The sequence below is a fragment of the Boeremia exigua genome (assembly GCF_020726555.1).
Source record: "Boeremia exigua strain MPI-SDFR-AT-0100 chromosome Unknown C7974scaffold_6, whole genome shotgun sequence".
Taxonomy (NCBI): domain Eukaryota; kingdom Fungi; phylum Ascomycota; class Dothideomycetes; order Pleosporales; family Didymellaceae; genus Boeremia; species Boeremia exigua.
Window position 1 is genome coordinate 378,455 of NW_025763523.1, and position 25,903 is coordinate 404,357.

General features: G+C 58.8%; 8 protein-coding genes across 8 annotated transcripts; 3 read left to right on the plus strand and 5 right to left on the minus strand.

The window, feature by feature from the left end:
* Positions 1–236: 236 nt before the first annotated feature.
* C7974DRAFT_453644 (uncharacterized protein) lies at positions 237–1,812 on the minus strand (the record flags this gene model as incomplete). Its single annotated transcript, XM_046145878.1, has 2 exons — positions 882–1,812; positions 237–826 (listed from the first exon to the last, which is right to left on the minus strand). The coding sequence occupies exons 1-2, from the start codon at positions 1,585–1,587 to the stop codon at positions 237–239; spliced, it is 1,296 nt and encodes a 431-aa protein (XP_045996847.1). The 5' UTR covers positions 1,588–1,812.
* A 21-nt stretch (positions 1,813–1,833) lies between these two features.
* Positions 1,834–3,023, minus strand: C7974DRAFT_471955 (proteasome subunit alpha type-4). Its single transcript, XM_046146526.1, has 4 exons — positions 2,851–3,023; positions 2,614–2,798; positions 2,144–2,562; positions 1,834–2,094 (listed from the first exon to the last, which is right to left on the minus strand). The coding sequence occupies exons 1-4, from the start codon at positions 2,872–2,874 to the stop codon at positions 1,961–1,963; spliced, it is 762 nt and encodes a 253-aa protein (XP_045996848.1). The 5' UTR covers positions 2,875–3,023; the 3' UTR covers positions 1,834–1,960.
* A 19-nt stretch (positions 3,024–3,042) lies between these two features.
* Positions 3,043–5,039, plus strand: C7974DRAFT_393800 (uncharacterized protein). The gene is made up of 2 exons (XM_046141814.1): positions 3,043–3,203; positions 3,251–5,039. Exons 1-2 carry the CDS (start codon positions 3,125–3,127, stop codon positions 4,888–4,890), a joined length of 1,719 nt encoding a protein of 572 aa, XP_045996849.1. The 5' UTR covers positions 3,043–3,124; the 3' UTR covers positions 4,891–5,039.
* Positions 5,040–6,454: 1,415 nt separating this feature from the next.
* C7974DRAFT_393801 (uncharacterized protein) lies at positions 6,455–8,022 on the minus strand. Its single transcript, XM_046141815.1, has 2 exons — positions 7,349–8,022; positions 6,455–6,846 (listed from the first exon to the last, which is right to left on the minus strand). The coding sequence occupies exons 1-2, from the start codon at positions 7,584–7,586 to the stop codon at positions 6,683–6,685; spliced, it is 402 nt and encodes a 133-aa protein (XP_045996850.1). The 5' UTR covers positions 7,587–8,022; the 3' UTR covers positions 6,455–6,682.
* Positions 8,023–9,341: 1,319 nt separating this feature from the next.
* Positions 9,342–12,695, plus strand: C7974DRAFT_180873 (uncharacterized protein). Its single transcript, XM_046136349.1, has 2 exons — positions 9,342–9,613; positions 9,657–12,695. Exons 1-2 carry the CDS (start codon positions 9,459–9,461, stop codon positions 12,631–12,633), a joined length of 3,132 nt encoding a protein of 1,043 aa, XP_045996851.1. The 5' UTR covers positions 9,342–9,458; the 3' UTR covers positions 12,634–12,695.
* Positions 12,696–14,188: 1,493 nt separating this feature from the next.
* Positions 14,189–16,707, minus strand: C7974DRAFT_358670 (WD40-repeat-containing domain protein). The gene is made up of 2 exons (XM_046139647.1): positions 14,343–16,707; positions 14,189–14,256 (listed from the first exon to the last, which is right to left on the minus strand). The coding sequence occupies exon 1, from the start codon at positions 16,661–16,663 to the stop codon at positions 14,510–14,512; it is 2,154 nt and encodes a 717-aa protein (XP_045996852.1). The 5' UTR covers positions 16,664–16,707; the 3' UTR covers positions 14,189–14,256; positions 14,343–14,509.
* A 538-nt stretch (positions 16,708–17,245) lies between these two features.
* Positions 17,246–22,098, plus strand: C7974DRAFT_412911 (mediator complex subunit 13 C-terminal-domain-containing protein; the record flags this gene model as incomplete). Its single annotated transcript, XM_046143687.1, has 3 exons — positions 17,246–17,287; positions 17,339–17,582; positions 17,627–22,098. 3 exons carry the CDS (start codon positions 17,246–17,248, stop codon positions 22,096–22,098), a joined length of 4,758 nt encoding a protein of 1,585 aa, XP_045996853.1.
* Positions 22,099–22,948: 850 nt separating this feature from the next.
* Positions 22,949–25,173, minus strand: C7974DRAFT_393811 (uncharacterized protein). Its single transcript, XM_046141816.1, has 3 exons — positions 24,568–25,173; positions 23,896–24,516; positions 22,949–23,850 (listed from the first exon to the last, which is right to left on the minus strand). Exons 1-3 carry the CDS (start codon positions 25,030–25,032, stop codon positions 23,221–23,223), a joined length of 1,716 nt encoding a protein of 571 aa, XP_045996854.1. The 5' UTR covers positions 25,033–25,173; the 3' UTR covers positions 22,949–23,220.
* Between the last annotated feature and the right edge of the window lie 730 nt (positions 25,174–25,903).

The following is a 25,903-nucleotide window of genomic DNA, read 5'->3' on the forward strand; positions in this document are numbered from 1 at the left end:
ACATTTTTAGGGTGGTGGAGAGAAGAGATTGAGCCATGGCTGCCTTTGCTGAATCGAATAAGTACCTACATTTCAGAACAAACAGCGTGATCAAACAAGAAGATGGAAAGACCAAACACCAAGACGGCAGAGAAGGGAGCGTTGGCATTAGGAATAACAACAACCTGAAGCCAACAACAGACGCCAACAGAAGAGCCTGAGGATAGTTGAGCAGGGACAGGAGAGATTTTCGCGCATCAGTGTGACGAAGGCGATTCATCGTCTGAAGAATCGGGCCATGTGTCGTCCTCCCAATAGTGGCTGTCAAGCACTTCAGCGCGCCCGCACGACTCATAGCCGTACCTGTGCACTTTGTGGAAATCGCCGTGGGTCCTGAAGCACCAGAGACACAGAGCGTGGCGGATTGGCCCGTCGTCGTGCACATTCTTGTAGATAGACCTACCGCCGGTGTCGATGAGATGTAACGGTCGCATCCATGCGGGAGTGTCACGAACTGGACCGGTTGATGCACGCGTTAGATTAGGTATTGGGGTTCCCAGTCTTGACTGGCGCTGTGGACCCGCGTCAATTGGCCGGAAAGATGACAGCTCCGGAGGTGCATCATTCGTGGGCATATCCAACACACTTGCCGTACATGCACGCTCGACAAAGGCCTCACCCCAGAGCAGACATTGACTGTCTCCACCCACAACAGGGAACGCACGAGGCGCCTCGACTTTCACATCAAAATACCCTGCGCCTCCGATTTCGGGTAGGGTTACTGTTCGCCTCTTGTGAATGGAACCTTCGGGCGCTATATCATCGAGAGAGTGCACTCGTTTGCATGCTATATCAGGTTAGTCGCAGTCAAGGGACGAATGGGGAGTGTAGGAGATGCATACTGCGAACATCCTCGGGGGTGTGCGACAAATCAGCAGTATACACGGTTGCAGCTGAGGTAGGCGCCTCGGTTGGTGAAGCAGTTTCCTCGGTCAGCGATGACATTGAGGACGAGTCATCAAGGAAAACACCACTGAATATGAGTGGCGACAAGGGCTCATGATTGAAGCTGCCGAAGGGAGCTGCTTGCGGATGTGACGGAGTGTTGTTGTGGCGTTGCATAGCTGGCAGAACTTCAGCAGGCGTCGATAGCGGACTGCTCTCCATCATGTGCTGGGCATAGTTATGAGGCTGGCCGACCGGGTCGAGTGATTGGTGAAGTTCAGCACCACGCCGTTCTTTGTGCTCCGCAGCTGTTGAAATATGCAGCTCGGACCTCGAGGTATCCAATCGTTGCGTAGGCGTTGAGCAGTCGGGACTGCCGTCAATGGTATTCGCTGCTGTCATCTGCCGGCGTGCTTCATCGGCGGCTCGAAGCTTTTCCCGGGCATCTAGGGCGAGCGCGGATCCACCGATCCAAACAGAAGACGACTGGAGCTGAGAAGATGACCGAGATCTGGTCTGTGTTAAGCTTCGCGAAGCCCTCTTGCTGCTGACTTCTCGAGGAGATGTCCCTCGGTTGATTTCTTCTAGAAGCTGCTGCAGTACCCGACACGATGGCCCGGTGTTGAGAGCTTTGCTACTGTCTGGTCTGTAGGGAGTAGACATGCTGAGGTAAACAAATGCAATAGCAACTCGTAACGGTATTCATAAAAGATGCGACAGAGTAATTGGGTGTATCAGTCGAAGGCGAGGTGAGGAGGAGGTGCGTGGAAGATAGTCGTGGAGAGTCACTTGGACTCTGGCTCACACGGCAGGCACGCTAGGAGTGAGTGGGCAGAGGATAACAAAGGCAGCGTCGAGTCATGTTAGTAAAGGAAAGAGCAGACTTGCAGCAAAAACAGATCGTGACGTGTTCATCATGAGGTAGAATTGGCTACGGATGCTACTGGCTCTCACCTATATTGGTATACTGCAAGCCTCATGCTTCATATCGAGACTTATCCATTGCGCCAGAATGTGTCGTCTAGTGTCGTGATTCTCATTGCTCGGACATCTCGGTATCCTCGGGCTTTGCAAGGCCGTGCTCCTTGAGGAGAGCGTCGATCTCGTCAGCGCCCCAGAGGTGGTGGTAGATCTTTCCTGTCTTCGTCTTCCCTACTGTCGCGAATTCAACTGTAGTCTGTCAGTACTGCCGGACGCTGTGGTACATTGTGATACGCACTCTTCTCGCTGCTGAGCTTGGTGGAGTCCATGGTCTTGCTGAGCACCTTGACGGCGAGCCCACAGGCCTCCTTGAGGTCGCACTCCTCCTTGTAGTCCTGCTTCAACAAGCTCTGGGCAGAGGCGTTGTTCGCGCCCACACTCGTTGCCTTCCAGCCACCGTAGTTGCCACTGGGGTTGCTCTGGTACAGCTGGAACTCGCGCTGCGGGTCCCAACCGGCGTAGATGAAGGAGACACCAAACGGTCGCAGACCACCGTGCTGCGTGTAACCCTGCTTCAGATCGCAAAGACGTCGTACGAGCTGCTCGCAGGGGATGTCTTCGTTGTAGGTGAGCAGGTAGCGCTGTGCGGCCTGACGGGCGTAGTTGATGAGGATGTTGGCGTCGGCGGTCATGCCTGCTACGGCGCAGATCATGTTGCTGTTACTGCGTCAGCACGTTGAGCGTCATTGCGGCAATTGCGGCACGCACTCGTTCAAGATGTACAGCTTCTCGGCGGATGTGTCCTGCTCCAGAAGCTTGCTGGTGACTTTCCTCTCAGCGGCGAGCACGATGCCATCTTTCGCTAATATGCCCAGAGCAGTACCGGCGTGCGAGATGGCCTCGAGCGCGTATTCAACCTGATACAGACGCCCTTCAGGCGAGAAGATGGTCGTCTACCGGTGCTGTTAGCTATGATGTCGCCGGCGGCTATGGCGGGGCACTGACCCTCGAATCGTATCTCCGCGACATAACGGCGGTCTCTCCAAAGGGTTCTCGGTGGTGTTGGAAGTTGTATGCAGAGTCGAGACCGAGATCCGGTGGGGAAGCTGGGGTGGTGGGTGGTGTTGGTGAGAGCTCCAGGCAGCTCGTAACGCGTCGGCGATTCACCACGCCAAGGCCGACCACTTTTCCGCATCGCCATCACCATCTTTGCATCAGCTTTCAATTCGCGTGTTCCCGTAAGCTCTTTAGGCTCTGTTAAGCTTCACTGCTTGAAGAGATGGCGGATATACCTACGCGACCTCCTGCGCCAGCACCACCGCTCGCCGCCGGATGGACAGAGCACAAGGCGCCCTCAGGTAGCCATGTCTCTCACTGCGTCATGGGTGAATGCTAACATGTCTAGGGCACACGTACTATTTCAACAGGGAGACTAAGAAGTCAACATATACCCGCCCAGTCGCCGAAATTCAGTCGTTCCATGTCGCTCCCACTGCCCCGTCGTCGTTTACTCCTCCACCGCAGGATGATAGCTACAACATCCGACCTGCCCAAAATGCATACAATCCGCAGCAGCAGATGCAGAACCTCATCTTTGGCGGCGCACCCAGGCAAGCTCTCCAGCATAGCGGGCAGCAACGAGGTGGGCATCGTGGTGGGCATCGAGGAGGGCAAAACAACTTTTCGGAGAGAAGACGCGAAAAGGACGACAAGCCTAAGCACCGCAATGACATTCCACACTGCGCACCATGGGTACTTGTCAAAACAAAATTCGGCAGACGATTTGTGTGGAACAAGGAGACGAACGAGAGCTTTTGGAAGTTTCCACCGCACGTAATGAAGGCTGTTGTAGAGTTTGATCGCAAACAGCGTGAGAAGAAGGAGCGCAGGGAGCGTGGGGAGCCCAGCGACGTCGAAGATGAAGAGGACACCGCGATGGCAGACATCGAGGCAGAATTGGCTGCAGGCGAAGAAGAGGTGGAGATCGTCGAGGTTGACGGCGAGGAAGGCATGGAGAATGACGAAGAGTACGAGGAGGTCGAAGTGACTGATGACGAGGGAGAGGGAGCCGAGAGCGCACCTAAACGTCAACGGACAGACGAACCGATCAGTAATGAACCGCAAGCTGCAGAAGACGATGATCTGGCATGGCAGCTGGCGCAGATGGAAGAGATGGAGATGGGCGGAGGGTACGAGGACGAATATGTTGAAGAATACGAGGGCGAGGAGCCTGTATTGACGGAAGAAGACTGCAAAGCACTGTTCAAGGAGCTGTTGGACGACACACGCAAAAGCCCCTACACACCATGGGAAAAGATCCTCGAGGAGGGCGTGCTCTACGATGACGAACGCTACAAAGCTCTTCCCAATATGAAGGCACGAAAAGATTGTTTCGACGAGTGGGCGCGCGAAAAGATGCAATATCTCAAGGAAGAGAAGGCAAAGCAACAAAAACGCGATCCTCGGATCCCCTACCTCGCCTTCCTCGACCGCTATGCAACGCCAAAGCTCTACTGGCCAGAGTTCAGACGGAAATACAAAAAAGAGTCCGAGATGAAGGACACCAAGCTCTCCGACAAGGACAAGGAGAAGCTGTACCGCGACCACATCAAGCGCCTCGGTATGCGTCCTTCCGAGCTGAAGTCCGACCTCTCAGCTCTCCTGCGCACACAACCACTTGCCTCGCTAAACCGCTCCACAACAATCGACACGCTTCCCTCCGCCATCCTCACCGACCTGAAGTACATCTCCCTCCCATCATCGACACGTGACTCTCTTATCGACGCGTACATTTCCACGCTCCCAGAGGCACCCGAAGGCGCCGCGGCCTCTGCCGAAGAGGACGCCGAGCGCGCAAAGAAGCGCGCCGAGAAAGAGCGGAGAGAGAACGCGCTCGCCGAGCGTGAAAGAAGGGTACTGGCTGACAAGCGAAAGCAAGAGCGCGATCTGGCATACGGAAAGGGGAGATTGAGAGAGGAAGAGGAGGAGATCCAGCGAGCTATGAACGTCGGGAAGGAGGGGCTGAAGAAGCATTTAGACGAGTAGTTTGGCCAGTCAATAAGATACCCATAGCGAGACGACGACTTGTCGTTTACACTTTTTTTTCTTGCTCATCGAGCAATGCACGATATATTATTTGTGTGACTGGAATTAGCTCTGACATTCTGCTACAAGTGAATGCAGTTACAAACAATTGTACCGAAAGCAGGATCAGGACACTAAGACTATCTAACACCAACAAAGCACGATCTGGTAATTTGCAACATATACAAGGAGTGAGACACCGCAGTCTCAGGCGACAAAGGACATCGAATGTCTTTGTTACTCTAATGGCAAGCCAGGCTCTACCTCGTGATATCCTCCCGGCGTAACTGGAACCGGAACTGCCAATGAGGGAGAAGAAGAGACATCTTGAGCGAAGCATCAAAACAGCGGCACTGAGGTAGTAGCATCATGATAGTAGCATTGAAACAGCAGTATTAAGACAGCAGCCTTGAGACAACATTAGTGTTACCTGTTTCTGTGAGAATAGCAGACAGGAACCTGTAGCCCTACAAACTCGCCTGAGTCGTATCTTGCAGCATCATCCTGTCTGTCTTTCACCGCACACGTACGACAAACATATCCATCTTATGCATATAAACCCCCTGCCGCTGCTACCTCTTACCCCTAACCAACTCAGACCACACGCACATACTACACATACCACACGCACACACTACACAAAAAACACACACCTCACCCACACAACCCCATTCAACATGTCCCTCTTCCGTGCAGCAGACTGGCCCGCCGCCAACCACACCATCACCATGACACACATCAGTAACCCCCACACCGTCTCCCAGATCCTCACTTCCACTACCATATCCTCCGATGGCACCATAGTCGTGACCGTGGTCGTGCCCGGGACGGGCATGATCTCGACCACGATGGTGACTTCTGCTCCTGTTTCCTATCCTTCCGCACCTCGCAGCCTCTTCGGTGGTACCTTATATCGTTGAGGTCGCAGGTCGAGCTCTAGAGCAAGTGTCGTCAGGAGCTGCGGGGGTGGGGGGGAGTCGTGTGCGGTGATGTGGACGGGTTTTCTGCGCCTGCTGGACGGGTTTTATGCGCCTGCAGGAAGAGGAGGAGGAGGAGGAGGAGGAGGGGGCGAAGGGGGGGGGGGGGGGGGGGGGAATGGAGAAGGGTACCATAACACCTGGTCAGGTTATCGGGAGATAGTCACGGTATCATACAATCATAATCATAAAGCCGTGAGATGTGTTTGCAGTGACATCGCGAAACAATATTGATGTGCGGTGTTGATCAGATATTAAAGGCGTCTTCGATCTCAAATCATTTCCCAGATCTCGAGAAGACCGATAAAGGAGTAACCTGTGCTACCACACAGTCAGAGGTACACCTGGGTAGGTAGATGCATTGTCATAGCCCCCCACAGCAGTAGTATAGGCAGAGAGGTACTCTACAGGTGGAACTTCTGTCTCCGCGGTCCATCAATGCGTGCAGGCACCCATTATCGAGATCTAGCAACCTGTTGATGAGCTTGCGTTTTGAAAGCCCGAAAAGATACAGCGAGAGACGTGCAGATCGAGCTGTGCTGAACGCGGTGGGCTGGTGGCAGTTCGTCTGCTATGGTGTGTAGGCGTGAGTCTGAGTCGGTAGCTGGTTATGGGGGATTAGGAGATGTAGAAGGGGAGTGGTAGGGTGTGGGTTGCGTGTTAGGACTGCATAATGGTGTTCTGGGGTTGGATGTCTTCATAATCTCTGCTTAACCTTTTCCCCCTCCCCTCAACCTCTTCCCAACCTCTCTTCAATTTCCCTAACCTCTCCCAGCTCACCCCTCAAGCCCCAAATGATCAACTCGCGTACTCGCACCCACGGCTTTCCCCGCCGCCGCAGACTGTCCCGCTTCCAGCGCCCGCGTCTTCGAGCTCCCTTGCTCGGCGGCCGCGGCAGCGTGCGCGTTGGCGCGGGCGCCGGCGTTGGCGGATGCTGATGCTGGGGGTGTTAGCTGGGGACTGTGGATGCGGATGTGGATGTGGATGTGGATGTGGATGGGTGGATGAGTGGATGAGTGGATGAGTGGACGAGTGGACGAGTGGACGAGTGGACGAGTGGACGAGTGGACGAGTGGATGAGTGGACGGTGGATAGTGGTTGAGGGGAAGAGAAGGGGGGAGAGAGAGAGAGGCGGGGGTGAATACAGCGGCGCAAGGCTCGGGCAAAAGGGTCGAAGTGGGAAGTCAGGAGGCAGAAGATGCAGAAGACGCCCGTGGAAGCAGAAGCAAAGAACGCAGAACGTGGAGTACGGCCGTGCGGGTCAGACACAGAACAAGGGCACAAGGGGCCGTCGCGCCGAGCAGAGCGACAAGCAGAAGGCCAAGCAGAAACCCCCCACCCAGCACTCAGCACCAAAAGCACACGCTTCCGCGTCCGCGTCCAGCACCCAAGAGACCCCCAACCCGCATCAAACCCAACCACGCAACAGAAAATCAACTCACCCGCGTCCTGCCGCTCCTCAACACTAACCTCCCCCCCCTCGGCGTCCCGCGCCGTCGTCTTCCGACTTGCGCTCGACAGCGCGCCCGACAGCGCCCCGAACAGATTCAGATTCAGACCCCCCGACGCGCTGGCCTTGGCGTGGTGCTCCTGCGTCTCCGTGGCGCGCGCGGCCTGGGAGGTGGAGGCGTGGGTGCGTTGGGCCGCGGTGTTTTCTTGGGTTGTTAGGGAGGACGGCATGGTGGGTGGGTATTATGAGGTGGTATTGTTGACTGAGAGGGTGGATGGGGTTGTTGTATGGATTTAAGGATAGGATGGGATAGTATGGAAGGCGGGGGGTGTTCTAAGTAAGGTGGGTTGTGTGTGGGGGTCGCGGGGCTATGTAGCGCGCTGGGAGGTCGGGGTGAAGTGTGGTTGCGGTGACGTCATAGCTGGCTTCTTCCCGGCGACATATCGCAGCAAGTTTTCAGCGTTGTGCTGCTACGGAGTACAAGCGGTGGGATTGAACGCAGTATCTCTGGCATCCAGGATGTCACCTGTGTGCTGTAATGGGGGTTCGTTTTGCTGGGTGCGAGCGCGTTAGTCAGCATTCCACGGGTGCGCTCAGCCCTGCACCTTGTTTCGACCTCACTTGCACGCGATAGGGAGATCGTACGGGGATCTTGCGCTTTGACGATTGCGACCGGTCAACGGTCGTTGCGCGTGATGCGGTACTTTCGTCTGTCTCTCACGCTGGGAGAAACGGCGGATACTCAGAAGGCGGCCGAGAACTTACCACGCAACGACAAAGAGACTATACCTCTAACCTTGAGTGAATGCTTTGTTCACACTATAAAAAACGCTTTACTTTGCTCACACTATAGAAACGCCTTACTATGCTCTGCTTGTCAGCTCCAAAGTTGCTTGGATTTGACTATTCATCCAGAAACGGAAGGGCATTGGACGCCCGACTCGTTGCGTTGCCGCTGAAGGATGCGCTCATCTCTGGAAACGAGCGCGGCTGTAGATGAACAGGTGAAGAGTTGGGAAACGGCAGGTGCGAATGATAACGGCTGTCTGTACCTCGGTATCCGACGCAGCAACACTCTCGCCAAATGCATCAAGCACTTCGGATTGCTTGCAAGGAAGGTAACAAGCAATACATGCATCCAGAGCTGGACGTCTTCCAACACCTTGCACTGCGAGATGGAGATGGTCTGTGGATGGTCTGTGATCAGTGCTGGGTACGTTATCGCAAGATCTGGCTCTCGTTCTTCCCCGGACAAGGATTCGTCTCGTATCTGCACATAAGCTTACCAAGCCTTGAGGTAATTTGCTTTCGTCTTACAACCGGTCAGGCATCCCAATGTTCATTTTCAATTCCATGAACTTGCATGGCAGACGAGAACTCAACCGACTCAACACCACAAACTGCCTGCCTCCAAATCGCATGAATCAGCCAGCACGCCGGACACTCCGAATCCAAAGCATCATCTCCACATCAGCCGCACCAGATGTACTTTTCATCGCCTCAGATCGGTTCCTGGAGCGTTTCTTTTTCTGGACACCGGTCTGGGCCAGGGGTGACGCCACGGGAGCGCTAGCGCCAGATCCACGGACTCGCCCGTGAAAACGCACCACTCAACACCACGATTCTGCATCGCGACTCCAAGCCACGCGCGGTTCGGACAGCTGCGCCGCGCCCATGGCTGCTCCAGCGATTCAATCCTCGGCCATGTGGACCCCGTTCGCGTTGTCCATTCAAGATGTGCAGCTGCTAGACCGCATCGGGGCAGATGGTGTGAAATGCATGCGCAAAGCACGCGTTCCTGCAGTGGTGGCTGCGAGCTCCATACCCAAAGCTTCATGACATGGCCCGGCGTGGTATAGCGTGACATTTGAGTTGATTTGACGTGCACGTGGTGGAAGCCTGGCCAGCGCAGTGATACAGCCAGCTAAACGCAGGCAGTTCGAAGCCACGGTGCCAGGGGCGAACTGATATACCTTTGGGCATCGCCCACTTCTCTCTCTAACGACTTCCCTAGTTTGTTCCTGCGCGGTCTTGTAGAACCTCACCTACAGCCTCTCGTTTCATTGTACCTAATATAGTCGCTCTTTACACTAATATCTACAATGCCCTCTCTGTCAGCCCTTCTTGGGTTCGGCGCTGCCACTCTTTTGTCGGTCGCTTCGGCTACCAAGTACACGCCTGCGGATACGTTCCCCGGCTCCTCCTTCTTCGATCACTTCGACTTTGTCACTCAGGAGAAGACTAATGGCTTCGTCAAGTATGTATATTGTCTTCTGTCAAGGGCTCACTAACTCCAGCAGGTATGTGGACCACGCGAGAGCTCTGGACAAGGACTACATCCGCTACGAGGGTGGCGATGCAATCTTCGGTGTGGACTACAAATCCAAACTGAACAGTGCCGACGGAGGCGACATCGGCCGCGAAAGTGTCCGTCTGGAGGGTAAGAAGGACTACAACAAGGGCCTGTTCGTGCTCGACGTCAAGCACATGCCCGGCGGCATCTGCGGCACGTGGCCCGCCTTCTGGTCTCTCGGCCGCGAACCCTGGCCCGTGAAGGGCGAGATCGACATCATCGAGGGCGTCAACCGCAACTCCGCCAACACCTTCGTGCTGCACACCGACACCAAGTGCAAGGTCAACGGCCTCGGCCAGACTGGCACGCAAACCACCAACGACTGTGCCTACGACACCGCCGGCGCCACCGGTTGCGGCGTGGCCGAATCGCGCCCCAGCTCCTTCGGCGCCGGCTTCAACGCCAACAATGGCGGCTTCTACGTCACCGAATGGCAAGCCGACGGCATCAAGATCTGGTTCTTCCCGCGCGGCTCCGAGCCCAAGAGCCTGACGTCCAGCGAGCCCGACACGACCGAGTTCGGCGTCCCGGCCGCCAGCTTCCAGGGCGACTGCGACGTCGAGAAGCGCTTCATGGACCAGCGCTTCATCTTCACCAACACCTTCTGCGGCGACTGGGGCGGCAACGTGTACGCCGACTCCGGATGCCCCATGTATCCGGGCCTGAGCGGTATGGCGTCGTGCAAGAAATATGTGGCCGAGCACCCGGAGGTGTTCAAGGATGCGTACTGGCGCATCAGCTCGTTCAAGACTTTTAACAAGCGCGGGCTTACGAGCTCGTCATCGGTGGCGCCGAGCAGCACGTCTCGTGTGTTGAGCAGTTCGTCTAGCTCCGTTCGTGTGTCGTCTACGTCTGCGCCGGTGTCGAGCAGCTCGGTTCATGTGTCCAGCAGCTCTACTCGCGTTTCTAGCAGCTCTGCCGTTTCCAGCAGCTCCGCCCACGTTTCTAGTAGCTCTGTTGTCTCTAGCAGCTCTGCCCGCGTTTCCAGCAGCTCTGTCGCCCCCAGCAGCTCTGTCGTTTCTAGCAGCTCTGTCGTTTCCAGCAGCTCTGCCCACGTCTCTAGTAGCTCTGTTGTCTCTAGCAGCTCTGCCCACGCTTCCAGCAGCTCTGCCCACGCTTCCAGCAGCTCTGCTGGCGTCTCCAGCTCTTCTGTCCATGCGTCTTCGTCGGTTGTACCCAGCAGCTCCGTTGTCTCCAGCTCTGTCTACCCCTCGTCAACACCCGACGTTTCGTCCTCGACGCCTGTTGCTTCGTCCTCAACACCTGTTGTCTCTTCATCAGCGTATGATGTTTCTTCGTCAACATACGATATTTCTTCTTCAACGCCCGTCTACTCGTCCACGGTCGTTCCAGACACCTCAAGCAGCGCTGTGTACGACTACTCGTCGTCCGTCCCTGCTTCTGCCTCTGAGACCTCCTCCGACTACTCGTCTGGTGTCAGTTCGTCCGCCTCATCGACTTCGGATGACCACATTTCCTCCACGGCTGTCACTTATTCTGCATCCGAGACCTTGTCCTACGATGTCTCCTCGACGTTGTCGTATGACGTCTCTTCGACATTGTCCAGCGCTTCTGTTTCTGAGACACATGTCTCGTACGACAGCTCCAGCGTTTACCCTTCGGCTAGCTCTTCTGATGTTTCGAGCGTGTACCCTTCATCGAGCTCTTCTCCTGTAATTGTTTCCAGTATTTACCCATCTGAGACACTCTCTGCTAGCTCGTACTCCATTTACCCCTCGGAAACACCCTCCGAGAGCACTGCCATCTACTCATCGGGAACTTCGAGCTCCGCACACCCAGATGTTACCTCTTCTTACCCATCTGATGGCGAGTCTTCCAGCAGCATGCCAGTCTACTCGACCTCTGTGCCTGTCTATTCTGTCTATCCTGAGGGCGACGGGTACGGACATGGCAGTGTCTCCTCCAAGACCCCTGATGCTTCCGAGTACCAGACTGCTTCCACGAAGACCCCTGAGTACGATGGCTATTCTATAGCTCCCTCAAGCTCTTCAGTATACGGAAGTGGCTACTCTCAGTCCACACCTGTCTATTCTGATTACCCCGAGCTTCCCAGCTTCACGCCGCTGTCCAGCACATACGCAACTATCTCGAGCAAGCCTTCGTACGGAGACGATCAGAAGTCCACCGACTCTCACAAGACCACCACCGCCTATGAGACCACCTACGTCGACGTCTGCCCTACCGGCTACACAACCGTCACCACCAAGGTCACAGCTATCCAGACTCCCGCGCCATACCCAACAGGCGACGCACACTACGCGCCTCCCGGCTTCGAGGTCACAACCAAGTACTGCGCCCAGGGCTGCGGCGAGGGACCCAAGACCGTCACCGTCACCGTGCCATGCTCCAAGTGCCAGGCCCCGACCCCCGTGCCCAACAAGCCCACATATGTCCCCAACAAGCCAACCGACATCCCCAGCAACCCCAGCAAGCCCGCGGCTCCTGAACACTTGAGCACCAAGATCACAGCCACCACGATCATAACCCTGACCAAGATCCCCGTCCCAGCCAGCGAGTACCCCGCAACACACAGCCCCGTCGCGAGCTCACTCAAGCACCCCGACTCCGCATCCAAGAGCCCCGAGCCCGCGAAGCCCGTTGCTCCCACCCACGCGGCTGACGCTGGCGGTGACAAGCCGTACCCCACCAGCGAAGCGCCGAAGCCCGCGTCTCCCTCCGGCACTGGCACCTCCGGCACTGGCAGCGACAAGCCCGTCTACCCCACCGCCATCGGGCACCCGGGCTCCAACGGCACCGCCGGCCACGGCACCGCGACAGGTGCGGTTCCCACGCCGAGCCAGGCGGGGTACAAGACGCCCGAGTTCACGGGCGCGGCGGGGCGGAAGCGTGTTGGCGGTGTTGTTGCGTGCGCGGCTGGGGTGTTTGCTGTGCTTTTGATGTAAGCTGTTAGAGCGAAGGATGGGTGCGAGGCATGGTGGATAGGTGATGTTATATGGAGTGGTTGTTTAACTTCTAATGTATACTTTTGACGACGCGCTCGATGGTTACTCGTGGCGTAACGAGAAGTTTGTTTCTGCACGGCAGTGCTCTCTCTGCGGCGCTCACACTCCGGAAAGCAGGCCCCGTGCATCCAGAAACACAAACTACACTGTGACCATACAATCCCAACAAACCCCCCACACACCCCGCCTAAAATCCCCAACCCACCACACCACCCTCCCCTCTCCTACTTCACCACCCAATACTCCGTCCAACCCCTCCAAATCCACTCCAGAGTGCACCCTCTTACACCTCCCTCCTCCAAACTTCTCCCCTCCCCTCCCTCTCTTGCTCCCCTCATCCGGGGAACCCAAACCCCCTAGCAAACGCCGCCCACTCCGCCGGCCTCCCGTGCGCCCACAGATCCAGCAGCTCCGCATGCATCATCGCGTGCCAGTCTTCCAACCACGTCAACCGCTCCAGGCAGCAGGCCAGGGCCTTGTAGTCGGGCGGTGTGGAAGAGGGAGGGGGGGGGAAGGGGAGGCGCGGCAGCGGTGGTGGTTACGGTCACGGTTGCGGTGGTGGTGGCGGTGGTGCTGGTGCTGACGAAGGTGTTGTATTGGGTGATGTGCGCGTCGCGGATGTGCGTCGTGGGGGCGATGGTGGTGTGGTGGGCGGCACACCAGGTCACTGGGTTGCTGGGCGCCGGGGCTGGCGGGGCGGGCAGGGTGTTGATGGGGAGGAGGCTCATGATATTTTATGTGTGTGTGTGTGTGTATGTGTGAGTGTATGTATGTGTGTGTGTGTGTGAGTGAGTGTATGTGAGTAAGTTGATGTGTGAGCTATGTGGGAGTTGGATACAATCAAGTAGCCCGGCGGCGAGGGCTTTATATACCTAGGTACACAAGACAGATATTCTGGCTATGCGTGTATGGCGAAAGGCAACATCAGCGTGTCAGTGCGGGTCATGAAATGTTTGCTTCAGAGGGGAGGCTTGCATGTTGTGTCCACCGGACCGTTTGGTTGAGCTGCGGGTTCCCGTCTGCTGCCCCTGCAGGGATTGGAGAGACCGCTGCTGTCTTGATGCTCTGCTCAAGAGCCCCCTTCTTCCTTTGCCCCATTGGGAGCATCCTAATTACGCTCGGGAGATGCTGCGAGGCACTGTTTGATCCGCTATAGATGTGAAAAGGGCACTTTATGTCCCCCTATACTACATCTACATCTAGATCCACTCTAGAATGTGTAGTAACAGTATCTTAGCTATTATGCCTTAGTACATTCTTTTACAAGGCATGGGTAGTTGTTAGGGGTTTAGTATGCGTGTGCTGGGAGTAGATGGGGGGTTGGTTGGGTGTTGGAGCTTGGGTCTTGTAGCTAATAGCATATCTCTAACAGCACATCTCCACCAGCACATCCACGTCTCATACTTAGTCCTTGTAGCCTGCTTGTAGCCTGCTTGTAGCCTGCTTGTAGCCTGCTTGTAGCCTGCTTGTAGCCTGCTTGCTTAGACTCACCTCCCAGCTCCCAGCTCCCAGCTTCCGGGTCTCTAGCGTTTGGGGCCTGAAGAGCCGCAACGGGGTAACGAGCTGAGGAGGCAGTAAACGTACAGGGCCTATGCACACAGACTCGCTGCGGAGACTGGCGATGACGGGTTGGGTAGTGTGTGACGTACATTGGTTCTGATTCTTCCAGTGAGGGGCTTGGAAGGCGCTGGGAAGCGGTGCGGTGCGGTGCGATGGGTATCATTAACGCCTACTCCTGCTCTATCTATATATCCACAAAACTCCACAATACACTTTTACTTCCCCACATCCCCAGTCCAGTATTTTATTTACATCCCTACATCCCCCTAAAAGCATTCCCACTCGCACTCCGAATCTTATTCTCCTTCCGGCGATCATGCCTCGTCCCCTTATCCTCAACCCTCTTCTTCTTGCCCTCAGGCGCAAACGTGATCTCGCGCTCGCCGACGACGGTGGTGGAGGTCTTGGCGGGCGCGCGCGTCTGCAGCTTGGAGACGCGCGAGCCGAAGGATTTATCGGCTTTGGGCGCGCGCTTGGGGGTTGTCGAGGTCGAGATCTGCATCTGCATGGGGTTGTTGTGGCCGGCTTTGCGGTACGAGGCGGAGGAGATGCGGTCCGTGGCTGGGGCCTTGCGGACGGGGCGGGCGGGGGCGTCGGCGGAGGCGTCCGAGTCGGCGTCCGAGTCCGAGTTGGAGGCGGCGGAGTCGAGGGCCTCGGCTTCGGCGGCGGTGAGGCCCTTGGGGATGGTGGTCGTGGTAGTACTCGGGTTGATGGCGCGGAACTCGTGCGAGGTCTCGTCGACCTGGAAGTCCTCGTCTTCGAAGAGGCGGGCGAAACGCGAGTCGGCGAGGAGGCCGGCGGGTTTGTCGGGGGCGGCGGCCGGGGCGACGGCGGGGGCGGGCATGGCGTCGTCGCCGCCGTTCTTGAGGACGCGTTTGGCGCGGCGGCGCTCTTTCTCGTCCTCCTTGGCCTGCATCTTGGCGGCCAGGGCCTGGTTGACCTTGACGGCGACCTTTTTGTTGCCGCGGATGCGCGACTCGCGCTCCTTGTTGATCTTGTCGGCGATGGACTTTTGGCGCTGCTCCTGCCACATGTCGGGGTTGGAGATGAGCTTGGCCTCTTCGTACAGCTTCTGGGCGACAAAGTATCCGTGCATGTAGGGGCGCAGCAGGTTGGTGGTGCCGATGAGGTGGTCGAGGCTGAGGGTCTTGAGCTGGGCGGGGGTGAGGAACTTGAAGTTGTCGTAGACGTCGCCGGAGGAGCCAGTCCCAAAGGCGCTGGGGTCGGTGGGGTCCTCGGCCATCTCCTCGACGATGTTGTCGAGGAAGGCGCACCACTTGGGGGCCGGGCCGAGCTGGGGGATGAAGAACGAGTGCTGCTGCTTGCCCTCGTTGGCGGTCAGCAGCATGCCGCTGTCCTTGACCCACTCGACGTGGTTCAGGTCGACGGCGGGCTCGACCGAGGTCCACGGGGTGCCGGTCTGCGGGTCCCAGATCTTGATGATGCGCTTGTCAGCGGTGAGGATCTTGGGCTCGGAGACCTGGGCGCGCGAGGAGGCGCTGTTCTCGAGGTAGATGATGTTCTTGATGGCAAAGCCGTAGCCCTGGTCCTTCTTCAGCAGCGGGGTGGGCGAGCGCAGGTCGTACAGGTGAATCAGGCCGTTGGAGTTGCCGACGGCGAGGTTCAGGCCGGAGCGCGGGAAGGTGAGGGCGGTGACGTCGGCGCGGCCCTCGAAGGCGTCCTGCGGGGCGGACAGGATGCCGACGCGGTTGCGCGAGCGCGAGTCCCAGAACTCGACGGTGCCCAGCGACGTGCCAAAGGCGAGCAGGTTGTGGCTGTCCTCGGCGAGGGCGGCCGTGTTGACGGCGCCGGCCTCGATGCCGCCCTGCAGCGAGCCGGGGGCGGCCAGGGCGTCGTCGCCGCCCACGTCGATCTCGTAGCTGCGCATGAAGCGGCCGACCTCGAGGTTCAGGCGGAAGGCCTCGCCCATGCCGGCCGTGTTGACGCCCACGGCGGGCACCAGGCACTCGGCGGCGCGGGCATCGTAGACCAGGTCGCGGCCGTAGCGCGGGATGCGGGTGGTGTGGTGCACGCCGCCGCCCGTGTGGAACTCGATGACGCGGTCGGCCTGCAGGTGCACGCTCTTGGTGTAGTCGGCGGACAGGATGCGGAAGGTCTCGTTGAGGGTGTTGGTGTGGCGGGCGAAGGACAGCGACAGGTGCGGCAGGTAGTGGGCGTGGATCTGCGGCTTGTACGTGCCCGTGGACATGACCCAGTCGCCGTCGGGGCTCACGCGCACGCACTGGCTGGCCTCCTCGAAGCCAAAGTCCTGCAGCAGCTCGACGCGGTTGGCGAACTCGGCGTCGTTCTTGAGGCTGCGCTTGCGCCGGCGCACCAGCCATTCGGGCAGCGGGCGCGCCTCGCTGCCGCTGATGGTGTACACGGGCACCGCGCCGTTGGTGATCTTCATCGTGGCAGTCGGGCGGGCGGTCGAGGCAGAGCAGACGTCGGGTTGAAGACAAAAAGTTGTGTTATCGATAACGCCCGTTGGCCCAGCAGGACCCAGCAGCAATCCCAGCAGCCGGGAGGGCCCACACTTGCCGAACGAGGCTGGCTGCCGTAGCGGCGACGACCACCTGGGCCAGCACCAACACCACGCCCGCCCGCTCGCGTTGTCCCAGACCCCGGCCAGAGACAGCCTGCAGCCGTCGCGTCCTGCTGCTCGCTCTCCCGCACCGCTGTCGTGACTGCGCCGAGCTGCCTCCGCGCTCTCCGCCCGTATTGCACCATCGGCCGCGGCTGCGCGTGCTCCGACATGCAGCCATCGACGACGCGGCCATAGCATGCAGCTGTTAGCCCTCGCACCTCTCGCACCTCTCGCACCCACCCCGCCCCGTCCACCGCCCGCGGCCATGCGCCGTTGACCCAGCCTGCGCCGTCCCGCCCGTCTGCGCCGTCCCGAAGCCGTGGAGTTGATGAAGCTGCACGCCGTCCTGCGCCATCCCCGACGCGATCATCACCGGAGAGTTCCATAGGACCTGCCAACCGTCTAATGGAATTTCTCAAGACCTGCTCCACCAATGCGCAAGTCATCGTGCGTGCCCTGCGCCGCCCGCCTGCCCCGCCGCCTGCTGACAGCACTCAGGGAGACTTTGAAGCCGTCGCATACCAAGCCGTCTCCGTCGCCCGCAACCCCCAGTCCGCCCCGCCGCGCGACGGGAGCTCCGATGAGGACACGCGCGCCGTCGAGGCTGCCCTGCGCGACCGCCAGCTGTTCGTCGCACGTGACGCCGCCCGCCCGTGGCTGTGGCTGTTTGCCCCGACCACCGCCGACCAGGCTGGCGCGCCGCCGCCCGACCTGCCCGCCGTCGACGGCTATCTGATCCAGCGTGAGTGCTGACATGGCTGTGAGACGCCAGCGCTGACCAACCAGGCGAGCAAGCAGGCTTCACCAAGGCCCTCGAATTCGCCCGTCCGCCGCTATCCGCCCGCTACCCCACCGCCGCCTCCTACGCCGCCCTGACCGCCGCCCAGAACAAAGCTGCCGCCGCGAATGGACGCTCGCCGCCGGGCCAGCCCAGCGCGCCCGAGCAGCCGACCCTGGACTGCTTTGCCGTCTATGACCTATTCATCTCGTCCGTCATCGCCCTCGTCACCCGGGAGCTCGTCAAAACCTGCGCCGTGACCTCGCTCAACTACCGCACCTTCGTCTCCAAGCCCGTCTCCCAGCCCCGCGACCGCCTCGACTCTCCCAGCCCCCACTGGCTCACCAGCATCGACGTGCACTGGGCCAGCTCCGGCACCCTTGTCGTGTCGACCTTCACCGAGCCCAGCAACGACATACACAGTCTCGACGACGTCGCGTCTGATGTCGACCTCAAGCAGCTCGTCGGCAGCATTGTGCGAGTTGCCCCGAACGGCGCCCTCGGCAGGATCATGACCTTTGACGACCCCTTGCACTTTCTGCTAGACGACACTGGCCTCCGTCGACGGAAACGATCCAGGAGAAGCAACCTGGAGCAGAGCGTAGAAAAATGGAAGAGCACTGTCAAACGGTGGTTGGCGTGGAAGGGCTACCATCTGCCCAATCTTGCTGATGCCAGTGCCTGGGTCAGGCTCCGGACCGCGCTCAACACCCAGCCAGCAGCAGCCAGCTCATTCCTCGTGTGCTCAGAGCAGGACGTGCTATGGCCCCGCGCGTTGTGCTACTACCACAAAACCTCGGATGTAGCTGCGCCTGGAGATGCGTCCAGCAAAATTGGCACCCCCGAGAGTGTTCTGCAGTGGTTCGAGGGCAACGACTCGGCCGGCTTCAGAGATCCCTATGACGTCGCTCAGGACTGGTTCGCGGGAAAGACGGAGCGGGACAGAGCCGCAGACAACCTCCGCAAAGCCAAAAAGGCAAAGGAAGATGCTCTGCACCGCAAAGAAGAGGTCCCGGGTCTCTTTCCCTCCTCGCCGCTGAACACGCGCATAGGCACCTACGGCGAGTTGCAGCCAGTCAGCGGCGTCTACCCAACCCCTCCAGACGGCGTTGCACCCGGCGCCTCCATCTTCACCAGCGACACCACAGGCGTCACGTGCGCGCCTTCCAACGTCATCCTCGCGCCCGGCGGTACCAACCCTGCCATCAACCTGTCCGCACCAGCAGAGACGCCGCAGCAGCCTGCAACCTCCCCAGCGCACGCGACCGACAGCGAAAACTTCGCCGCATCCAACAACGATGATTTGTTTGGAGACGACATGGACGATGGATACGAAGAGAACGCTGTTGGAGAAGACGACTTTGACTTTTTCGACGGGCCAAACGACGGAGACGTGGACATGGCCGACGCTCCGCCTCCCGCTGACACAAAGATGGAAGCGCCCCCAATCGTGGAAAAGGAGGAACCAGCTGTCAAGGCAGACGATCAGGAAGACGGCCTTGACCATTTAGCCGCGCTGGAGAAGATGCTTTCTGCATCCAGCCAGCCGCCTATAGAAACGCCGCAAAAGACAGAAGAAGAAGTATCGTCTGTTATTGATCACGACGTCAAGCCACACGCCGACCCGGACACTCAAGTCCACGAGCAGCCGTTGGAGAAAGCGCCCACACCTCCACTAAGTCCGGTCACAATACGACAGGCCCTCAAAGCTTCGCCAAAAAAGGCTCTGACCGTTGACATACCACAAGCACAGACCGAACTCCGACGAAGCAGCGCCTTTGGCCCGTTGTCGTTCAGCCGCAAGATGAGCGCCGCCGACGCCAAGTATCAAGATGGACGCTACGGTGTGCATGCAGACGAAGCAGGCCAAGCCCCCTCCGCAGCGGGACCGACCCGGCCAAAGAGCTTGCGAGACGTCCCCCTGCTGACCAAGCTCCGGTACGCGGCTGCAGTTGCGTCTGCCAACAATCTCCCCAGGATTACACCCTCCATTCAAGGTGTCGATGATTCGGACTCGGAATCAGAGTCTGAGTGCGTGAGCTCTGATGTGTCTGATGAAGACGACGAGCAGGCTTCACCTCCAGTCTCAACACCCTTCACCGGCGGCCCCCTCGTTCCGGCAAAGAGGAAGCTACCAACGGATGGGAATGCCACACCTATGTCTGTGACCTCGTTTGCCGAGTCGTTTGGCGGGGACCTGCTCGAGCTTCAGAACCTGCAGCTCGACGACAGCTCGCTCCTCACGTTCGAGTCCAGCAGCTGGGACTGGTCTTTGGTGAAGCTCTCTCCACCCATAGAACGGCCGTCGGCTGGCGCACGCTACAGCATGCCGCTCTTCCCGCACCCTGTCGGCCAGGTTCCCGACACACCCACCTCTCAGCCCGACCAGACGTTCGACATGCCCGAGGACAAGCATATGAGCGGGTCGGACAACGTCAATGTCGCGCAAATGGTTACCGAGCAGGTCATTTCGGCGACCCTCGATATTCTAGGCGAGGACGCGCTAAAAACATCACAACATGCTCGCAGTTCAACGGAGCTGCGCTGGGCGGCGGTCATCAAGAGCGTGTTTCCAAAAGCTGTCGATTGCACGCTGCCCGCCTTGGCCGCAGTGAACGATGTATTCCCCGACATATCAGCGCACGCAAAGGGACAGAGGGCGCCCGCCCGGAAGCCGAACGAGCCACCGCCCGTGCCTGGCAGCCAGATGTACCTCATCAACCCGCCATTCATCCGAGTCCGGCGCGGAGAAACCCCCTGGGATCTGTTGCCCCCTGCCATTGCGTTTTGGGAACCGCTCGGGCTGGCCCCCGTCAACGGGCCGAAGAATGTCGTCGCATTCTGTGTCTACCCCCACAGTGACTCGCTCAGGCCGTGCTTGGAAAGCTTCCTTCTCCACATGCAGCTCGCCTACGACAGCTGCAAGCTCGGAACCCACACGCGAGTGGAGACTGTGAGCGAGTACGAGAACGGGCTGGTGCCTTGTAAGATCCCCTCGCCTGCGGCTCCTCGTGCTGTGTACAAGGCGCTGCGTAATACCTGCATCCAACTCGGAAAGGTCCTGTCCGCACGGCACGCCAACATCCGCGAGCAGCACGAGTCCAAGGTCGACGCCTTCATCATCTACATGATCAACCCCTTCGACGATCCGTCCGCCCTGTGGGAGCTGTGCGCCTCGTTTTGGACGCTGTTCCAGACCTACGGCCAGGGGTCGGTCCATCCCAGCCAGCCACAGAAGCCGGACCTCGTCTTGCAGATCATTCCCATCAAGTACATCGCCTCCTTCGACCACCCCGTCATACTCTCAAGCAACACCTACATCGACCTCGCGCGCGAGGTCTACAACCGCAGCCCGCCCAGCGCGGAGCCCGAGGACAAGACGCCGCTGCCAATCGCCTCGGCTCCGGCGTTCCAGCTCGAAGAGCCCATTCCGCGCAATGTCCCGTTCAAGCTGCAGTCCGATCCGCCACAGGATCTGCTGAGGGAAAACTCATACATGCACCTCGCCTACGCGATAAGTCTGGATGGCACGTGGCTGACTGCGGCGTGGACGGACAGCTGCGGGAAGAGCCAGGCCACGAGCACGTACCACCTCGGGACACGCCCGTTCAACGAGCTGGCAAAGGAGATATGGACGACAACCGTCTCGATCCTGCAGGCGAGGAAAGTGCACTGGCGGGTGTGCATCGCGCGCGCCGGGGTCATGGACCGGGACGAACTCGAGACATGGGTGTATTTGATTTCGTGCCCGACGTCCCTCAATCTCTTCATCACGCTCCTCACCGTCGACACCCAGCCCCCCTACAAACTCATCCCCACACCCCCGGCCTCGGCCCAAGCCAACCCCGACACCCCCACCGCCACCCCCGGCGTCTCCCCCGACCCCTCCCTCGGCCTCACCCCCGCCGCCACCCCCTCCGCCGAGCCCCCCACCGACCCAACCCAGGACCCGGACGCGCGCCTCGTCGACATCACCGACGAGACCTGGGGCGTCATCCTCGCGCACCGCCTGCACAACTCGCACTCTACCAACCACTTCAGCCCGGCCCTCATCTCCGGGCTGCTTGTAAAACGCGGCCCCGCGCCGCACACCCGCGCCCCCGGGCCCCGCGCCCTCGCAGTCAATATCCTCTGGATCGGCGCCGTCGGCTCGTCGCGTCCGCCCTCCAGTCCCTTCCCGCCCACCCCCGGCGCCGCGGACACGCTCCCCGGCGCTACACCGCAATCCCAGGGTAACCCCCAGGGTACCCCGCAGGCCAATCCGCAGGCCCACCACACGAGTAGTCTCATGTGGACGCCCACGCCGCAGACGCGCGCGACGGCGGAGAATCTCCTGAAGGAGATTCTGCAGCAGTTTAGGGGCTTGGGGTTGCTGGGGCGGCTGAGGGGGGTGAGGGGGGGTTGGGGGGTGCCGTGGCATGTTGGGGTGTGTGAGAGGGGGGTTGAGGGGCTGGGGAGGGTTTGTGGGGGGAGGGTGTGAATTTGCAGGGAGAGCGTGGATTTGCAGGGAGAGCTTGGATTTGGAAGGAGAATTTGAAGTTGGAGGGAGAGCTTGGATTTGGAGGGAGAGCTTGAATTCAGAGGGAGAGAGAGGTGCAGAGTGAGTGTTCATGGCATGGTGTTGGAAGGTTTGTCGGCGTGGGCGTGGGCGTGGGCGGTGTGGATGGGAGAAGAGTGGGTTTTTCGGTTTTTGATTTTTCGGTTATTCGGTTTTTCTGTGCAATGGGCGTTTTCGAGGGTAATGGCGTTTCAGAGTGTAAATTGTTGAGGTTGAGATACCAGGTCTGCTATATTTTTTTCTTTCTGTTTTTTTCGGCGTTTGGGGGCTTAAGGGGGGAGTCGAATGAGTGTTTCGTTCTTTCGTCGCTGTAGGTAGTGTAGGCAGGCGTAGGCAGGCGTGGGCGTAGGCGTAGGCGTAGGCGTAGTCGTAGGTGTAGGCGTAGGCGTAACTGTAAGCGCAGGCCGGACGCAAGGCCGACGGCACTGTACTTCCATAGTCGTAGCCGTAGTCCACATATACACATATACCATATCCCGTCTTCGCAATGTACATCTCTAACTGCACGGTCTTACACAGGCGCCACGGCAGTTGCTGCTCGATGGCCATGGCTTATAATTGATGATGGGTCGTAGCTGCCGCTCGTCGGTTGGTGGTTCTGCATAGACGGGTGTTCGGTGTTCGGTGGTGGATGATTGAGGCTTGTGCTCCACGGTGGGAGGGTGCGTTTTGAAGGGTAGGGAGAGGGAGGAGATGGAGGTGGGCTGGGGCATGTCGAGTCGAATCAAGTCGAGTCAAGTCAAGTCAAGTCAAGTCAACTCAACTCAACTCAGCTCAACGCCACACCAAACCAGAGCATATACACATCCACAGCGCTCAGGTCGACCGATGCCCTAATAGTTCTTAGACGTTTTGTTAGCTCTTGACAGGCTGATCGGTAGGGACAGTATTGTGGGCCCATGGAAATGATTGAAGGTTGAGCATCGACATCTTATGTACACCGTGTCTCGCTTCTATCAAGTACCCTGGGTTGCGCAGCCCGTAGAACCCACTCGATCCAGTCTCGCCCCCACCCCGCCAACACACCACTCCCCTACCCCAGCATCAAGAAATCGGCGCATACCACCCAAACCTCCCCTCGGGATCCACCTCCCTCTTCAACGCCCTCAGCCGCTCAACCCGCCACCCCGCCCCATACACATCCTCCACACTCTCATCCCCGCGCGCGTAGTTCACATACGCCACCAGCGGCGCCCCGCTGCCCGTGACCAGGACGTCGCGGATGCGCGTCATCGCCTGCGCCGCCACGGCCTTAAGCTCCTCATGCGCGGCTCCCTCGCCTACCGCATAGCCCAGCAGCGGCGAGACCAGCAGCGCGCCCGCGCGGTCCGGGTACGCGGTGCTGTTCTCGGGCACCGCGCGGACGGCGCCCGTCGGGTACGATTCGAAGAAGAACACGGATCCGGCGTGGAGGGCGGCGGGTAGGGCGCCGAAGATGGTGAATGCGGCGCGGAGGGCGGGGATGTTGTATTTGAGCAGCGACACGGGGGAGAGGGCGCGCGCGAAGCCTTTGCTGCATGCGGGTCCGTCGCGGGTTGCGCCTAGGTGGATGTTGAGGTTGGCGAGGGAGGAGGTTGTTGTTTTTACGCTGATGGGGTGGAGGGCGTGCAGGGGGGCGGTGTAGGCATCGGGGATCGAGCGGCCTTCGTACATCACCCAGGCTGTGAGGATGGGCTGGGAGTGTTAGCGGGGTATATGTCTGGTGTCTGGGGGACGTACGTGGTGTTCATCGACAGTGGGGTCGAACATGGCGACGAAGTAATACGTCAGTGTGTCCGGTCTCTTTGGATCGTCGAGAAGCCCGTTCGCAACGGCAAACAGCGCCTCGAGCCTGTCTTGTGTGAAGACGAAGCCGCTGGCCGTCCACTCCCCGCCTTCAGGCCCGGTATCGTAGATCCTGAGCTGCGCCTTGGTTACGACACCGAAGTTGTGCCCCGCGCCCCGAAGCGCCCAGAGCAGGTCCGGATTTTCGTCTTCCGACACATTCACCGCGGTCCCGTTCGCAAGCACCATCCGCGCCGCCAGCAGCTGGTCTGCCAAAAGCCCGTACCGGCCCTGCAGCCACCCGTGCCCGCCGCCGAGCACTGGTGCAATAATTCCCACGCAATCGCATCCTGTGGTTACTGTTTGCTTGCCGCGCGCCGCCAGCGCAGCGATCAAGTCGTCGTTCTGGACGCCGCCGCCGATGGTAACAGAGTGACCGTCGATGGCGATGGAGATGCGGTCAAGCTGCGCGAGCGAGATTCCAATGCCGTCCCGCATGCCCCCAACACTAGTAGTCTGTCCATGGCCCCCGGAGATGGCGAGGAAGGGCTTGTTCGCGCGGTTCGCGTGCTTGATCTACCCACGCGTATTAGCAGCGCGGATCCTCGGTACTAGTCAGGCGCTCACGGTCTTCTGCACATCGGCCTCGGTCGCAACTTGCACGATGACGCTATACGAGGGCGCGTCGACGGCGCTCCAGCGTTGGGTCGCGGCGGCGAAGGCGGGCGTATTGGGATGGAGGAGTGTTGCATTCTTGCTAAGCGTGGACTGAAAGCTGGTGTCATTTCTGATCCACATGGCTGGAAGTACGGGGACAAGGAGCGCGAGAAGCCATCGAGGGCTTGGGGAAGGCATGGTGGGTTTTGCGCGACGATAACCGGTGGGAGGACATGGGGGGTGCTTTATGGAGGCACCTTTGTGCATGAGCGAATCATTGTCGTCGCACTGCCATGTCCTGCAGTCAGCTTGATATGCAGGGCGCCCAAGGTGGGGGGTCCGGAAATCCGCAGTTGGCGATACAGCTCTGGAGATGTGGTGTCCTGCTGTGGTGGTCCATGTTTTAATCGGTTGTTGGCAGGGCTGATAATCCATAGTTGTAACCCAGTTTAGATTTACCTTTCAGCTGCCTGTATAACGCTGTTGACACTCGCGAGACATTCGAGCTGCTTATTTGGTGTTCCTGGCTTGTACATTACCAAGGGTGGAACTCCGCATTGGCGAAGTACGAGCATCGCACAGCAAGCACTGAATATTGATCTACAGTCAGCACTATAACCGCACTCGAATAAGAGGCCTTGGCATCGCCGCGGAGACTTCAGATGGGTAAGCAGACCTGACGATCTTGGACGTCAGTTGCGGCGCGGCCAGCACAAACCCCTATACAGGCCCAGCGCAGTCTACTGCCACCACACTAGGGCCGGATTGCGGAGGCGCTGTAGAGTGCAGGTTGTGTGTGACGCACAGAACGCACGGTAATCCTAGGTGTAGATGGATGTTGTCTACGCTCGTTTCGTGTCTTTGCGGCAGATATGGGGCTGTGGTTGTACGTGAGATGTAGTGTGAACGTGGTTGACAATATGTAGCGCCTTGCCGCGTGTCTTTGATCAATGACGATAGTAGAATTATCAAGACATGGCTGCATGCGAAGAGTGTCGTTATCAGTCTGCTTCTCACCTCTCACCCTTGAGTCGCGGCGCCGTGATGTGGTGACGGTGCTGTTGAGAACGGTAGTGCATGATAAACTGCTATTCAGTGCCCGTGTCGTAACGTCTCGCGTTACAACTGGGTAGATCGCAGCGCACGTCGTTAATTAGCTCTTCAATGTCGTTTCTTTGAACTAAGTCGGCATGTAGACTACAGCATGGCCGAATACTGATGTGCGTCGCGTTGAGTGTTTAACAGCGAATTGTCCATTCTAGGTAAGTGTGCTTATTGCGGAGCCCGAGAGTGCCGTGCATGCATG

Excerpts from the sequence above, each read along its gene's own strand:
- C7974DRAFT_471955 (XM_046146526.1), bottom strand. The coding sequence starts at position 2,874 with ATGTCGCGGAGATACGATTCGAGG. Across the intron at positions 2,799-2,850 it reads CGCGGAGATACGATTCGAGG|ACGACCATCTTCTCGCCTGA; the intron begins GTCAGTGCCCCG and ends CAGCACCGGTAG. Across the intron at positions 2,563-2,613 it reads AAGCTGTACATCTTGAACGA|CAACATGATCTGCGCCGTAG; the intron begins GTGCGTGCCGCA and ends ACGCAGTAACAG.
- C7974DRAFT_393800 (XM_046141814.1), top strand. The coding sequence starts at position 3,125 with ATGGCGGATATACCTACGCGACCTCCTGCGCCAGCACCACCGCTCGCC. Across the intron at positions 3,204-3,250 it reads AGAGCACAAGGCGCCCTCAG|GGCACACGTACTATTTCAAC; the intron begins GTAGCCATGTCT and ends TAACATGTCTAG.
- C7974DRAFT_393801 (XM_046141815.1), bottom strand. The coding sequence starts at position 7,586 with ATGCCGTCCTCCCTAACAACCCAAGAAAACACCGCGGCCCAACGCACC. Across the intron at positions 6,847-7,348 it reads TGAGGAGCGGCAGGACGCGG|CATCAGCATCCGCCAACGCC; the intron begins GTGAGTTGATTT and ends TAACACCCCCAG.
- C7974DRAFT_180873 (XM_046136349.1), top strand. The coding sequence starts at position 9,459 with ATGCCCTCTCTGTCAGCCCTTCTTGGGTTCGGCGCTGCCACTCTTTTG. Across the intron at positions 9,614-9,656 it reads AAGACTAATGGCTTCGTCAA|GTATGTGGACCACGCGAGAG; the intron begins GTATGTATATTG and ends TAACTCCAGCAG.
- C7974DRAFT_358670 (XM_046139647.1), bottom strand. The coding sequence starts at position 16,663 with ATGAAGATCACCAACGGCGCGGTGCCCGTGTACACCATCAGCGGCAGC.
- C7974DRAFT_393811 (XM_046141816.1), bottom strand. The coding sequence starts at position 25,032 with ATGGATTATCAGCCCTGCCAACAACCGATTAAAACATGGACCACCACA. Across the intron at positions 24,517-24,567 it reads AGGCCGATGTGCAGAAGACC|ATCAAGCACGCGAACCGCGC; the intron begins GTGAGCGCCTGA and ends ACGCGTGGGTAG. Across the intron at positions 23,851-23,895 it reads CCACTGTCGATGAACACCAC|CCCATCCTCACAGCCTGGGT; the intron begins GTACGTCCCCCA and ends TAACACTCCCAG.